The sequence below is a fragment of the Panulirus ornatus genome, chromosome 5 (assembly GCF_036320965.1).
Source record: "Panulirus ornatus isolate Po-2019 chromosome 5, ASM3632096v1, whole genome shotgun sequence".
Lineage (NCBI taxonomy): Eukaryota > Metazoa > Arthropoda > Malacostraca > Decapoda > Palinuridae > Panulirus > Panulirus ornatus.
In genome coordinates this window covers 13154822-13168223 of record NC_092228.1, presented here as the reverse complement: position 1 = coordinate 13168223, position 13402 = coordinate 13154822, and the positions used below count along the sequence as shown (strand labels likewise).

At 37.7% G+C, this 13402-nt stretch overlaps 1 protein-coding gene and 1 long non-coding RNA gene across 5 annotated transcripts in view; one reads left to right on the top strand and one right to left on the bottom strand.

Annotated features, from left to right (window-relative positions):
- The window catches only part of Non1 (nucleolar GTP-binding protein 1), a 35476-nt gene extending 23515 nt beyond the window's left edge, over positions 1–11961 (top strand). For both annotated transcript variants that reach the window (XM_071661619.1, XM_071661618.1), the window contains exons 4-11: positions 560–878; positions 1050–1165; positions 1336–1527; positions 4135–4299; positions 5668–5800; positions 7003–7211; positions 10022–10432; positions 11641–11961. In XM_071661619.1, the coding sequence (XP_071517720.1) occupies positions 560–878; positions 1050–1165; positions 1336–1527; positions 4135–4299; positions 5668–5800; positions 7003–7211; positions 10022–10432; positions 11641–11793 (1698 nt within the window). In that variant the 3' untranslated portion in view covers positions 11794–11961. The remainder of the gene's footprint in view (positions 1–559; positions 879–1049; positions 1166–1335; positions 1528–4134; positions 4300–5667; positions 5801–7002; positions 7212–10021; positions 10433–11640) is intronic.
- Positions 5807–13402, bottom strand: part of LOC139748577 (uncharacterized) — a 22544-nt gene continuing 14948 nt past the window's right edge. For 2 of the 3 annotated variants that reach the window (XR_011712774.1, XR_011712772.1), the window contains exon 4: positions 12089–13358. This is a non-coding gene — a long non-coding RNA (uncharacterized lncRNA). Of the gene's footprint in view, positions 6935–12088; positions 13359–13402 lie in introns of those variants that run through there. The other variant, XR_011712773.1, reaches the window with a different exon arrangement.

The window sequence follows — 13402 nt, the reverse complement described above, 5'->3', positions numbered from 1 at the left end:
GAAGTAGTAGGAAGGATGGGAGCATTAGGTAGAAGTGGTAGCTTGGGAACATTTGGCAGGAGAAATAGGTGGAAGTAGTTGGTAGGAACATAAGGTAGGAGCCTCTGAAAACGCTGCATTGTCCTCTGCCAGTGGCCTTTTAAGGGTTAGGCAGTAAAGGCTGTTAAGTAGTTCACCAGTAATGGAGACTTCTGCCTTAGCCACCCCCTTGAGGGAGTTCACGAAGGGAATAGGCATCAGACATATAGGTAGATAGATAGCTTTGACATTTACTTTGCCATGTTTTATGAGACTGTGCATAAATAACTTAACATGGTTTAGAAGTACAATAATGACGTCTTGAGTGACAGTGTTTGTATGATTATTAGAACTTTTGGAAGTTTATTAACAGTTGGTACATGAGATAACAAAGAAAGAAATTATGAATTGAAATGCATTGTAGTGGACAATTTTATAAAAAAAGATTTATGACATCATGCTTGTCTAAGATTTGGGTGTTTTGTTTGGTGGATTGAGGGACTTCATGTGAGGAGTTTCATATTGCCATTATTTTTTGCAGGATCTACATCCTTTCTATGCTGATTTGTTGAACACACTCTACAATAAAGACCATTACAAGCTTTCCCTTGGTCAGTTAAACATAGCCAGGCATCTCATAGACAAAGTTGCAAGTGATTATGTGAAGCTTCTTAAGTATGGTGACTCACTCTACAGATGCAAACAGTTAAAGATAAGTGCTATGGGACGTATGGCCACCATAATTAAGAAACAGGGGCCACCATTAAAGTATCTTGAGGATGTTCGGCAGCACATTTCAAGGCTGCCTTCAATTGACCCCAATACGAGAACACTGCTCTTGTGTGGCTGTCCAAATGCAGGTGAGACTTTAAGAATTGAAGCTGATAATCTTTTGATTGTATAATGCTGATGGAGCATTTTAGATTTTGAAATACATGTTATAAGAAGGATATTAAGAATGGTTGTATTTTTTTTGTGACTAGGAAAATAATTTTATCAGAAAACTTGTCAGGTTGGTATCTTTTTAACAGGTAAATCATCTTTCATCAATCTTGTAACTCGTGCTGATGTGGAAGTTCAGCCTTATGCCTTTACCACCAAATCTTTGTATGTGGGCCACACGGACTATGAGTACCTTAGATGGCAGGTTTGTAGTATTTAATAAACAGGTTTTTTATTGATGTAAATTTTAGTTAGGTTTGTTATACTGTTGAAATTTGATACTTTACCTGTAATATTAGTATGAAACTTATTTAGTTAAATGATAATGCATCATAGCTCAAGTATATCTTATCTTGTATGCTTTATCAATTACAGGTTATTGATACCCCAGGAATATTAGATCGTCCTTTTGATGAGATGAACACCATAGAGTTGCAGGCCATCACAGCACTGGCACACATTCGTGCATCTGTTATCTTCTTTTTAGATATATCCGAAACATGTGCTGTAGAGATAGAGCAGCAGATGAAAATTTTTGAGAGTATAAGACCACTGTTTTCTAATAAGGTGAGTTCTAAAACTCCCAGAACCTTCACTCCCTCCCCAGCCCTGTGACTCTTTTCCACTTCCATGGTTCCATTCACTGCCAAATCCACTCCCAGATATCTAAAATGCTTCACTTCCTTCAGTTTTTTTCATTCAAACTTACATCCCAATTAACTTGTCCCTCTACCCTATTGAATGTAATAACCCTGTTCTTATTCACATTTACTCTCAACTTTCTCCAATCTCACACTTTTCCAATCTGTGTCACCAACGTCTGCAATTTCTCACTCAAATCAGCCATTAGAGCTGTATCATCAGCGAACAACAACTGACTCACTTCCCAGGTCCTCTCATCCCCAACAGACTGCATACTTGCCCCTCTCTCCAAAACTCTTGCATTTACATCCCTAACCACCCCATCCATAAACAAATTAAACAACCATGGGGACATCACACACCCCTGCCGCAAACCAGCATTCACTGGGAACCAATAACTCCTCTCTTCCTACCCGTACACATGCCTTACATACTCGGTGAAAACTTTTCACTGCTTCTACTAACTTACCTACCACACCATATACTCTTAAAATCTTCCACAAAGTATCTCTCATCAACCCTATCATGTGCCTTCTCCAGATCCATAAATGCTACATACAAATCCATCTGTTTTTCTAAGTATTTCTCACATACATTCTTCAAAGCAAACACCTGATCCACACATCCTCTACCACTTCTGAAACCACACTGCTCTTCCCCAATCTGATGCTCTGTGCATGCGTTCACCCCTCTCAATCAGTACCCCTCCATATAATTTCCCAGGAATACTTAACAAACTTATGCCTCTGCAGTTTGAACACTCACCTTTATCCCCTTTGCCTTTGTATAATGGCACTATGCAAGCATTCCACCAATCCTCAGGCACGTCACCATGATCCATACATACATTGAATATCTGTACCCACCAATCAACAACACAGTCACCCCCTTTCTTGATAAATTTTACTGCAATACCATCCAAATCCACCGCCTTGCCGGATTTCATCTTCTGCAAAGCTTTCAATACCTCTCCCAGACCCTCTCACTTTGCCCACCACCCTGACCAAAACACCCTATATCTGCCACTCTGTCATCATACACATTCAACAAACCTTCAAAATACTCACTTCTCACTTTATCACTACCTGTAATTACCTCCCCACTTGCCCCCTTCACCAATGCTTCCATTTGTTCTCTTATACACGTTTTTTACCTCCTTCCAAAACTTCTTTTAATTCTCCCTAAAGTTTAATGATACTCTCTCACCCCAACTCTCATTTGCCCTCTTTTTCAACCCTTGCACCTTTCTCTTGACTTCCTGCCACTTTTTTTATATACATCTCCCAGTCATTTGCACAACTTCCTTGCAATTATTGTCCAAATGCCTCTCTTTTGTATTTCATTAACAACTTTACTTCTTCATCCCACCACTCACTGCTAATCACTTACTAATCTGCCCACCTTTCTCATACCTCATGCATCTTTTGCACATGCCAACACTGCTTCCCTAAATACATCCCATTCCTCATCCACCCATCTCACGTCAGGTGCTCTCACCTTTTGCCTTTCTACACTCAATCTCTCCTGGTACTTCCTCTTAAGAAGTCTCCTTTCCAAGCTCACATTCACCACTATCTTCTCCCAACATTCTCTTCTTTTTTGAAAACCTCTCAGCACATTAACATCCAAAAGTTTTTCTTTTACACGCTTATCAGTTAACACGTAATCCAATAATGTCCTTTGACCATCTCTCCTCCTCACATATGTATATCTTTCCTGTTAAACCAGGTATTCCCAATCACCAGCCTTTTTTCAGCACACAAATCCAGAAGCTCTTCACCATTTCCATTTACAACAGTGAACACCCCATGTACACCAATTATACCCTCAACTGCCACATTACTCACCTATGCATTTGATAAGTTTCAAAAATATCCAAAAATCAGGTGCAGACATTAGATTCATTCTGTTCTAAGATTCTTTTAAACTTAACAGTGTTCCAAATGCTGTAAGCTTTCTTAAATGCATCAGTATCTGTTTTGGTCTCGATCGTGTTTTCATGAGGGTGGTTGGGGACATCAAAAGCATATCCATTTGCTTGCAATTTGGGTACTCAGTATATAAGGCCTGAAAAATACCTAAGGTCATACATGCATTCTTATGGTCCTTGTAATTACTGACGTAAATAATATTGAATGAAAAAGCGATTGTAGAATTTTTTATTTTAAAACCAGTAGAATTGCAAATTAGACTTGAGAGGATTTTGTCAATAAGCATGAATTAATTGATATTACCTAAGTATTTTATGCATTTTACATGGGATCTAGAGAGTGGGTGTGTTCAATTGAGGCTAATGTTCTGTTCCTGATTTTACCTCACCAAGGTGGGAGAAGCAGTTGTTTATACAAAAGTTACAAGGACACTACCATATTGAAGAATATTTTCTTAGTAAACATTTGATCATTTTCAATCAAAGATGTTATGCAGATTGGAGTAGATTATTTTGAAGAGGACATAAGTTGATTGCAGTAAAATGAATATGCATTAGTAGAGGAAGCAATGAATGTAATTTTATCCTGTTTTATGTTTCAGCCTTTGATAGTAGCATGCAACAAGATAGATGTAATGACCTTGGAGGATCTGGCCGAGAAGTTTCCTGAAAAGCGAGAGATGGTTGCTGAATTAGAGCGTGATGGTATCCCAGTTTTGGAGATGTCTACCTTCACACAGCAGGGTGTTATGGAGGTTAAGAAGGAGGTGAGCATGAGTATCTGTTTAAGAATGATGGGAATGAGAAGTACTGATTTTGAGGCAAATGTGAAAATTGTATTTAAGGATATTGTGAATTTTAAGAATGCAGTAGGTAAAGAACATGGTGAGTTTTAAGGAATGAAAGAGGATGTATTGATTGGAGTTCTAGGGAAAAAGATGTGTGCATGTAATATTGTTTTAGGAAAGTCTAATGATAAAAGAAGTTTGGATTTAAGAGAAGGCATATAATAATGTAATAAGAAAGCATTTTAGGAAGTTTTGACTCTGTATGGTGTACATGGAAGAATTTTAAAAGCTATGATGCTATAATAGAAGTTGTACATTTGTGATAGTGAGTGGTGGTTTAACTGAATGCTTTCAAATTAATGTGGGAATGCATCTTTGTTGTGTAATGACACTATATTTATTTAATGTCAGAGGATAAGGTATTCATGAGGTGAGAGTTAAGTGGGGATGATTGACCATGGAGAAAAGATTGGAGTTTTATATGCAGATGCTACTTTGTTGTTAGCTAAATCAGAAGATATGGAAGGAGTTGGGTTCTGTTTCAGTCATATATGTAGGAGGTGCATGCATGCTGAAAGTGAATGCAAATAATTGTAAGAAGGGATGGGAGATGTGAGTGTAGTATTGGTGTGTATGATTAAAAACTAGTTCTGGTAATCATGTTTAACAAGAATGGTAATAGAGGAGTTGAAAGTAGAGTGATGCAAGTAAAAAATTTGGAGGTACAATGAAAGCACATATGATTGGGAAGAATTTAAATGTAAATCATGTACGAAGCTTGCATGAAGGAGTAATTTTCTTAGCAATGACATAAGGATGTGAAACCCAACTATTTGTAGATCACAATAGGCTAAAAGTAAGACAAGTATAGATAGATAACTTACATTCTGTCATTTGGATATATAAGGATTAGTAAGAATGGGAGTAAGGATCAGAAGGATATTCAGATTGAAGTAATAATTAGAAAATTTTGGCCATGGTAGAATGTATGGGAAATGATGTATTTATCAAGAAGATATACATATAATGTGCAAAGTACAAGATGTAGGCTGTTGAATAGGTGGATAATTACTGTCAGAAAATTGTTTAGGGCTAAAGATATTTCAGATAAAGATGCTAGAGAAATTACTGGGGATTAGATACCGTGGAAGTCCATTATTTATTATTACACTCTGGACATGGGTTGAGGATGTATATGATGATTTTTTTGGAGGCCTTATGTACTTGTTCCTACCCATCAAAGTGGGCTTGCAGTAATGGCAATAGGGAGATAGATAGATAGGTACAAAGATGATTTTGTAAATATTGTCAAGTTACTGTGAATCACACACTCTACATTCTTATTAGGCTTGTGACCTCCTGTTGGCACAGCGTGTAGATACAAAGATGCGTACAAGGAGAGCAGATTCTATACTAAACCGTGTTCATGTAGCAATGCCTGCACCACGAGATTGGAAACAACGCAAACCTTGCATTCCTGGTAAGTCATTAGCTATATTGAGTTGTTTTTGATATATTAAGGTATATAATATTTGTGCTTAATGTTACCAATTTGGGACTTTTTTCACCAGCTCTTGACTTTTTGTGATAATATTACCCCACATCAGCTAGTTTAATAGTTTCTCTTAAGTTTGTATAATGTCCTGTCTTTAGACTCCTTGAAACTGCTACATATCATGCAAAAGATTTGATCATCGGGTTGGCTATCTATTATTCAGTAAGCTCTTTCCTTCATTTAACTCAGGAAGATGCTCATGAATAAATTATCTTGGATTGCTGTACATATCTTCACATTTTAGTGTAACAACATCCAGTACCTTTGTAAAGATATCTTTTCAGTATGACTGAATCATTTAGTTTTCTTTACATTGTTAGGGATCATAATGATAATAGTATTCATGATAATCATCATCTATCTCTATCTTTGATGCCCATTACATCTGGGAACTCCTTTCAAAAGGGTGGCCACAGCAAAAGAGTCTCCACATACCATTAACATGATGATAGTGATAATGATGAAAGCTTATTTGCCATTGTAAAACTATGCAGAAATTTAGGCTCTGGTGTGCTGTACAACAGTTTGGCTCTTCTTTCCTCTGGGTTTACATGTTTAAATGGTCTAGGATATCATAATTTTTGCTTAACCACTTCCCACACAATCTTCAGTGCTCTTAGAACCTTCGTCCCCTCACCCACCTTATGGCTTGCTTCTGCTTCCATGGTTCCATTTGCTTCTTTATTTGTTGAGATAACTTAGATGTACAGCAACTTTGTAATTCATTATGTAATATTTTCTGAAATATTAACTTTTGAAACAAAATATTTTGGGTGTTGCTTTTTCTGTCTCTATACATTTCAAGTTACATTGAAAAAAATAATTTTTTTGAGACATGTTCTGAAAGAAAAATGGAAAGGACTTGAATTAAATGATATGTAAATATTGGTTATAACAACAGTTTTATTAGCACAAATAGATGTTCTTGGCCAGACGGCATGGTAATGGGGCTCATGATGGTTCATGTATGAGCCAGATACTGCTGCTTCCTTATGCTAATCCTCATACAGGTATATTGGCTAAGATGCTGTTCTTTGTTCCTTCCTTATGCTTCCCCATCTGTTATGTATGAAAAACATGTATCTATTTAGTTGCAATAGTAAACTCAGAATCAGTATTGTTGTCAGAATCTGTTCTAAAACATCGTCAAGAGATGCAAGAAGGCCACAAATCCAAGAAACTCGAGCGACATATAGAAGAGGAGTTGATGGATGACTACAGTCTTGACCTCAACAAAAATAAAGATCTGGAGAATGATGAATGGAAGTATGACAAAATTCCACATTTCTGGAATGGATACAACGTGGCTGATTTTGTTGATCCTGATGTCGTAACGGTAAATAAATCCATTGTCATATATATTCCCTTTTTGTATTTGGGTTGAATTTATAATTCTGAAATCTATGATTTGGTGGATGGTTAGAGGGGATAAACTGCAGGTTGTTGTAGTTTTGTCTTAGAAAAATACAAGGATTTCCAAATAAGTAAAGGCCTAGAGTTCTGGTTGAGTATCTTTTGTAATTCATCTCTTACCTGCCATCCTTTTTTATTTTTTACATACCATACATTGAGATAGAAGCTATGGAACTATTTCATAGGAAGAGTGTTGAGTCAAATTATAGAGAGGAGTTTGTTGTCCTGGACATCCACCATCTGCTTAGTCATAGATTTTTTGTTTTTTTTAAAGATCATACCCTAGTTAATGTGTCAGTATTACGAAATATATGTATGACTTTACTTGCTCCACTTTTATGATTTTTTTAATTAAAGAACCCCACAACCTATTTTAATGGGGCTCTTGCAGTTTCAAGCACGACAGTCTGCACCAGGAAAATGATGGACTCAATTGTAGTGAGAAGTTCCTTAACAAGATTGTACTCCTTGTCCATTGATATAATGTCACTGAAGATGATTTTCCATGTGTGGTGTAACTTCATGCTGGCAGACTCTGGCAGCACGTTCTACATTTATTGTGAGTGAAGAGTCACCTTCAGCAGGGATTTGCCTTTGTCAGAAGATGAAAAGGAGTACAGTCTCATCTGGGACCTTCCCACTTCAGATGAGTCCACCATTTCCTACCTTCTCATAGGAGGACAGCCCTGAAGCTGCAGGAGCCCTATAAAAGGGGTCCCAATTTTGTATGATAAGTATTTTCATATTTGTTTAGTTTCCTGCATAATAAAGTAGTGCCATGAACAGATTAAGAATGGCCTCATAGTTGTTCTCTAATTCTCATGTATAATTACTGAAATCAAAGCCCTCTATCCATAGACAAACACCACAAACTTCTTTGGTTTTGCCTGACCACTTCGTATGCCCTAGTTCATTGCCTATATTCCACATACCAGGCTTCACACCCCTTTGCTTTTTCAGACCCTGATTACTGAAACTTTCCTCACTATCCTACCATCTTCAGCACCCCCTGGCCTCTCTATTTCTGAAGTATATACCCTCTTCATCAACCTACCACACTCATCCTCTCCATTTGACTTGCCTTTCCCACTCCAAAAATCTTGCATTCACTTCCCTCACTACCTTATCAAATTAAACAGCCATAGTGACATCATACACCCCTGCCGCAGACCCACCTTAATTTGAAACCATTCGCCTTCATCTCTGCCTACTTGTGCACATGCTCTACTGTCTTGAGAAAAACTCCTCACTCCTTCTAATAGCTTTCTTCCCTCTCGCTATATATTTGTAACACCTTTCACAAGGCATCTCTATCAGCCGTGTCATGTGTTTTCTCCAGATCCATTAAGTGCCAAATCTATTTCAGAATCCTTCTCTCTATATCTCACACTCATTATTCAAAGCAGAACCTGAAACCACATTGTTTTTCCCCAGTCTGATGCTTTGTTCATGCTACCACCTTCTAAGTCACCACCCTTCCATACAGTGTACCAGCTACTCTCCAATAGACTTGAACACTCACTTTTATACCTCTTGCTTTCTATACAGGCATTTTAACAATCCTCAACAACCTCAGCATGATGCTTAGACACAAAAATCTTAATTAACCAATCAGTAACATGGTTACCTCCTTACTTAACAAATTTAAATGCAGTATCATCTCTTCCTGCCACATGTCATCTTATGATGTATGACTTTCACCATCTTTTCTCTGCACTAAACCATTTGCCATGACTCTCCCACTTTGCATACCACCCTGACTTAAACTCCGTACATCTACCTCCCAGTCGTCAAGACAAATTCAGCAATCATTCAAACTATTTACTCCATCTCCTCTTTGCCACATCTTTGCTTGTTACTTCCAATTTGCCACCTTCACTGATGTCCCCCTTTTTTTTTTATTCTCATTCCAAAACATTCTTATTTTCCCGATAAGCTTATTTGTTCATCTCATTTTCCTCATAAGTTTGTTGTTATATGCTCATCCCAGCTGTCATTTGTCTTCTTTGTAAGCTCCTGGTAGATAGCAGTTATTAAACAGCCATTGACCAGGGAGGCATTTTACTAGTACAACTCACCTGGATATCAGAAGGGTTAGTGACAGCTTCATAGTGAGCCAGCACTTTAGTGGTTGTCAAGTTGCACTCATCTGACCCAGGTAGTTGTCTATATTCTTTCTGCCTCACCCATACATGGTCTGACTGCATTCCATTGACAAACATACAATCTCTATTTCACATATTTGGTAGCACTTAACTTACACTACTGTACATGCATAGTTATGTATCTCTCTTTTTAAACCTTGTACTCCCAATCACCAGTGTTTTTAAGCACACATCCCCACAAGCTGTTCACCATTTCCATTCATATTATTGAATACCTCATTCAAATCACCCATCATAATGTTTGTTCATTTTCCACATTAGCAAAGTTGAACCAGGAGCTGATGAAGAAATAGTGTCATGCACTCTCTAGCTGTCATGTATAATGCATTGAAACCAGAGCCTGCAGATCTTTCTCTAGTTTTCCCTGATTGTTTCAAATGCCCAGGTTCAGCACTTCAAGTTGTCCCCTTTATACAACATCACTCAATTTGCTCTGTCCTCTGCATGTCTCACATCCATTTGCAGGTTCAGAACCCTTAACCAGTTGATAGTAATGATGATGAATACCACTGTGTTACTGCAAAAGAGTGTGTCTTTTAATGTAATGTACTATTATATCTTCCAACAGAAATTAGAGGAACTTAAAGCAGAGGAAGAGGCTCGTGAAAAGGCTGGTTTTTATGATTTTAACATAGAGGAAGAAAGTGAGGAAGTTAAAGAAGTACGTAGACTAGCCAAGAAGATTCGGGAGAAGAAAATCATCAATGCTATTAAAGCCAGAATTAATACTCCTAAAGGGGGTGCTGCTGTGTCACGTGTCACAAAGAAGCGTGAACGTGAAAGATCTGTATCTCGACTGAGATCAGAGTTTGAGGAATTAGGAGTAGACATGTCTGATGTGAGGGGATGTGGCTTTACACGTACTAGGAGTACATCAAGGTCACGTCCTCCTCTGAAAAAAGCACGGTTAGACTCGGAAGGTAGAGTGCGATCAAGTTCCAAGACTCCCCGTGATCAATCTGGAGTGAGAGATTCCAAGGTATGCAGTTCTCAATGTTCCTTCTTTGTTGCTATTTTTAATCAGGTTACTACGTGGTGTAGGAGGCAAGTTGCTAGAAGCAGTGAAAAGTTTTTACCAAGGATAGAAGGCATGTGTATGAGTAGGAAGAGAGGAGAGTTCACAGTGAATGTTGGTTTGTGGCAGGGGCGTGTGATATCCCCATGGTAAATTCAAGAGTTTTGGAGAGTATTCTGTGTGTTGGGGATGAGAGGTCCTGGGAAGTGAGTCAGTTGTTCACCAATGGTACAGCTCTAGTGGCAGATTCAAGTGAGAAACTGTTGAAGTTGGTGACTGAGTTTGGAAAAGTGTGTGAAAGGAGAATGGTGAGATTAAATGTAAGAGCAAGGTTATTCATTTCACTAGGGTTGAGGGACAAGTTAATTGTGATGTAAGTTTGAATGGAAAAAAATTGGAGGAACTGAGGGGTTTTAGATATCTGAGAGTGGAATTAGCATTAGATAGAGCAGAAGAGGGTGTGCTGTCAGTGGATTGAATCAAGGCATGTGAAGCGTCTGGGGTAAACCATGGAAAGCTGTGTAGGTATGTATATTTGCGTATGTGGACGTATGTATATACATGTGTATGGGGGGGGGGGTTGGGCCATTTCTTTCGTCTGTTTCCTTGCGCTACCTCGCAAACGCGGGAGACAGCGACAAAGTATAATGAAAAATAAATATAAATATGGAGAAAATATTGACAAAGAGGGTATTAGTTTCAGAGGTACAGGGAAAAGTGGGAGACCAAATTGGAGGTGAAAGGATTAAGTGAAAAAGATTTTTAGCGATCGGGGGCCTGAACATGCAGGAAGACGAAAGCCATGCCAAGAATAGAGTGAATTGGAATGATGTGGTATACTGGGGTTGACATGCTGTTAATGGATCGAACCAGAGCATGTGAATCATCTGGGGTAAACCATGGAAAGTGAGTTGTGGTTTTGATGCATTACACATGACGGCTAGAGACTGTGTGAATGATGTGGCCTTTTTTTTTAGGAATGGATGAGGGCATCAAATATGAATATTTACATATGTATGTGGGTGGGCTGGGCCATTCTTTTGTCTATTTCATATCTGTAAGACCCTCTGAAATACTGGAGATATCCTTTTTTCAATATTTATGAAGATTGAGATTCCTATGTACCAAAAGTGATGTATGTTTATGATTTTTTTTTTTTTTTTTTTTTGCAGATGGCAAACAAGATGAAGAAGATTGGCAGGAAGGCACAATCTCAACTTAAGAGAACAGGTCACACAGGTGAAGCTGATCGGCGCATCTTTAACGTTAAACCAAAACATCTCTTAACTGGAAAGCGAGGCCTTGGCACAACTAATAAAAGATAATTTGTGAAAGGAATTTTTGTACATGTTGCAGAAAATTGCCTGAGAAGCTTTGGCTATTGTTTGATTACAATGTGCTGGATCTTTCCTATACTTATATGTAGGTAAATGATTAGTTACATAATTAAAGCAGGAGACAGCAACAAAGTGTAATAAAATAATAGTCATAAATTTTGTATCATTTTCATAATTCCTTTTTATATACACCCTCCTCAAATCATAGTTTGAGGAATATTTTTTTTTTATATTTAACCTTAATTCCCAAAATCTATTCATGGGTAATAACATTAGAAAATTGTATGAACAATGATTCCCAACTCAACACGTTAGTTTTTATATTTCACACATAAATGGAAATGCCTGAAGCTCCTTAATTCTTATAATGAAAAAATTTAGTTCCAAACTCCTAGCATGTTTATTAAATGCAAGTTTTTCACCAGAAACTATGGATTACTTTCCTTTAACCAAACACTATTATTAAACAGTAGTTATTAGGCAGAATAAGAATGGGGGCTTAGTGATTGCTTTATAGTAACCCAGGGCTTCAATGGCTAAGTTGCACTCTGTCCAGAAACATAAAATCTCTCCTTGTTACACTTTAACTCGTATAGCTCATTCTTTGTAGTTAAATTTTCCTGCATTGAGCAATATGTGCTAGCCCTGCCTCTTAGCAAAGTGATATGAGGTTAGGTAGACACATTAGGTTGTAGTAGTCAGTAGGAGCCTCTGCAAACACTGCACAGGAGTTGCCCTTTTCCAGTGGCCTATTAAGGGGTGAGGCAATAAAGACTATGAAGCAGCTTGGAGTTCAATAGTTATGGAGACTTTTAGCCATGGCCACCCCCTTTAGGGAGTTCCCAGAGGGAATAGGAATCATAGATAGATTAAATAAAGTAAATCACATCTACAATTCACATTATATATGGTAAAATAAATATATAATCAACACAATACGGTGGCCACAACTAGTCTCCATAACTTGAACACCAGTGATGTGTCTTATCCTTTAGTGACTCGTCCTTAAAAGGTCACTACCAGAGGCAACTCTAGAGCAGGCTTTAAAGAAATGTTTCTACCAACTACTACCTAAAGTTCCAACCTACTAATACTACTACCTGATGCCAATGTCTAATATACCTATCACACAGCACTCACTGCAGGAAAATGTAGAGTAGCAAAGAATGAGTTATGCAAATTAAATGTCAACTGTTATGTGTGACAAGGTGAGATTTTATGTTTGTGGACAGTATTCATTCTTTAAGTGACAAATCATCACACCTGGTTCCAAGTATTCCAAGCTAATTTTCATTGCTGCATCTAGAATTGTAAAATCTTAATTTTCTGGATGATCGTTGCTCCCACTATGATCTCAAACAGCTGAAAAACTCGAATCCAAAGTGATCCACACTGACTTCGAACTGGAGCTTTGAGTATCCAAAAGTATTAAGCCCTGCAGCAACAGATTTTGTCATCCTGTATCTTGAGCAGGAAGAGTTAAATAAGTGCCACAATTAATTTTTTCACTCCTTATTCACAATCTTTTGATATCTTCACCTCATTATCAGAATCTGCAATGACAAATATAATTAATTAGCTGATTACAGCAAAATCA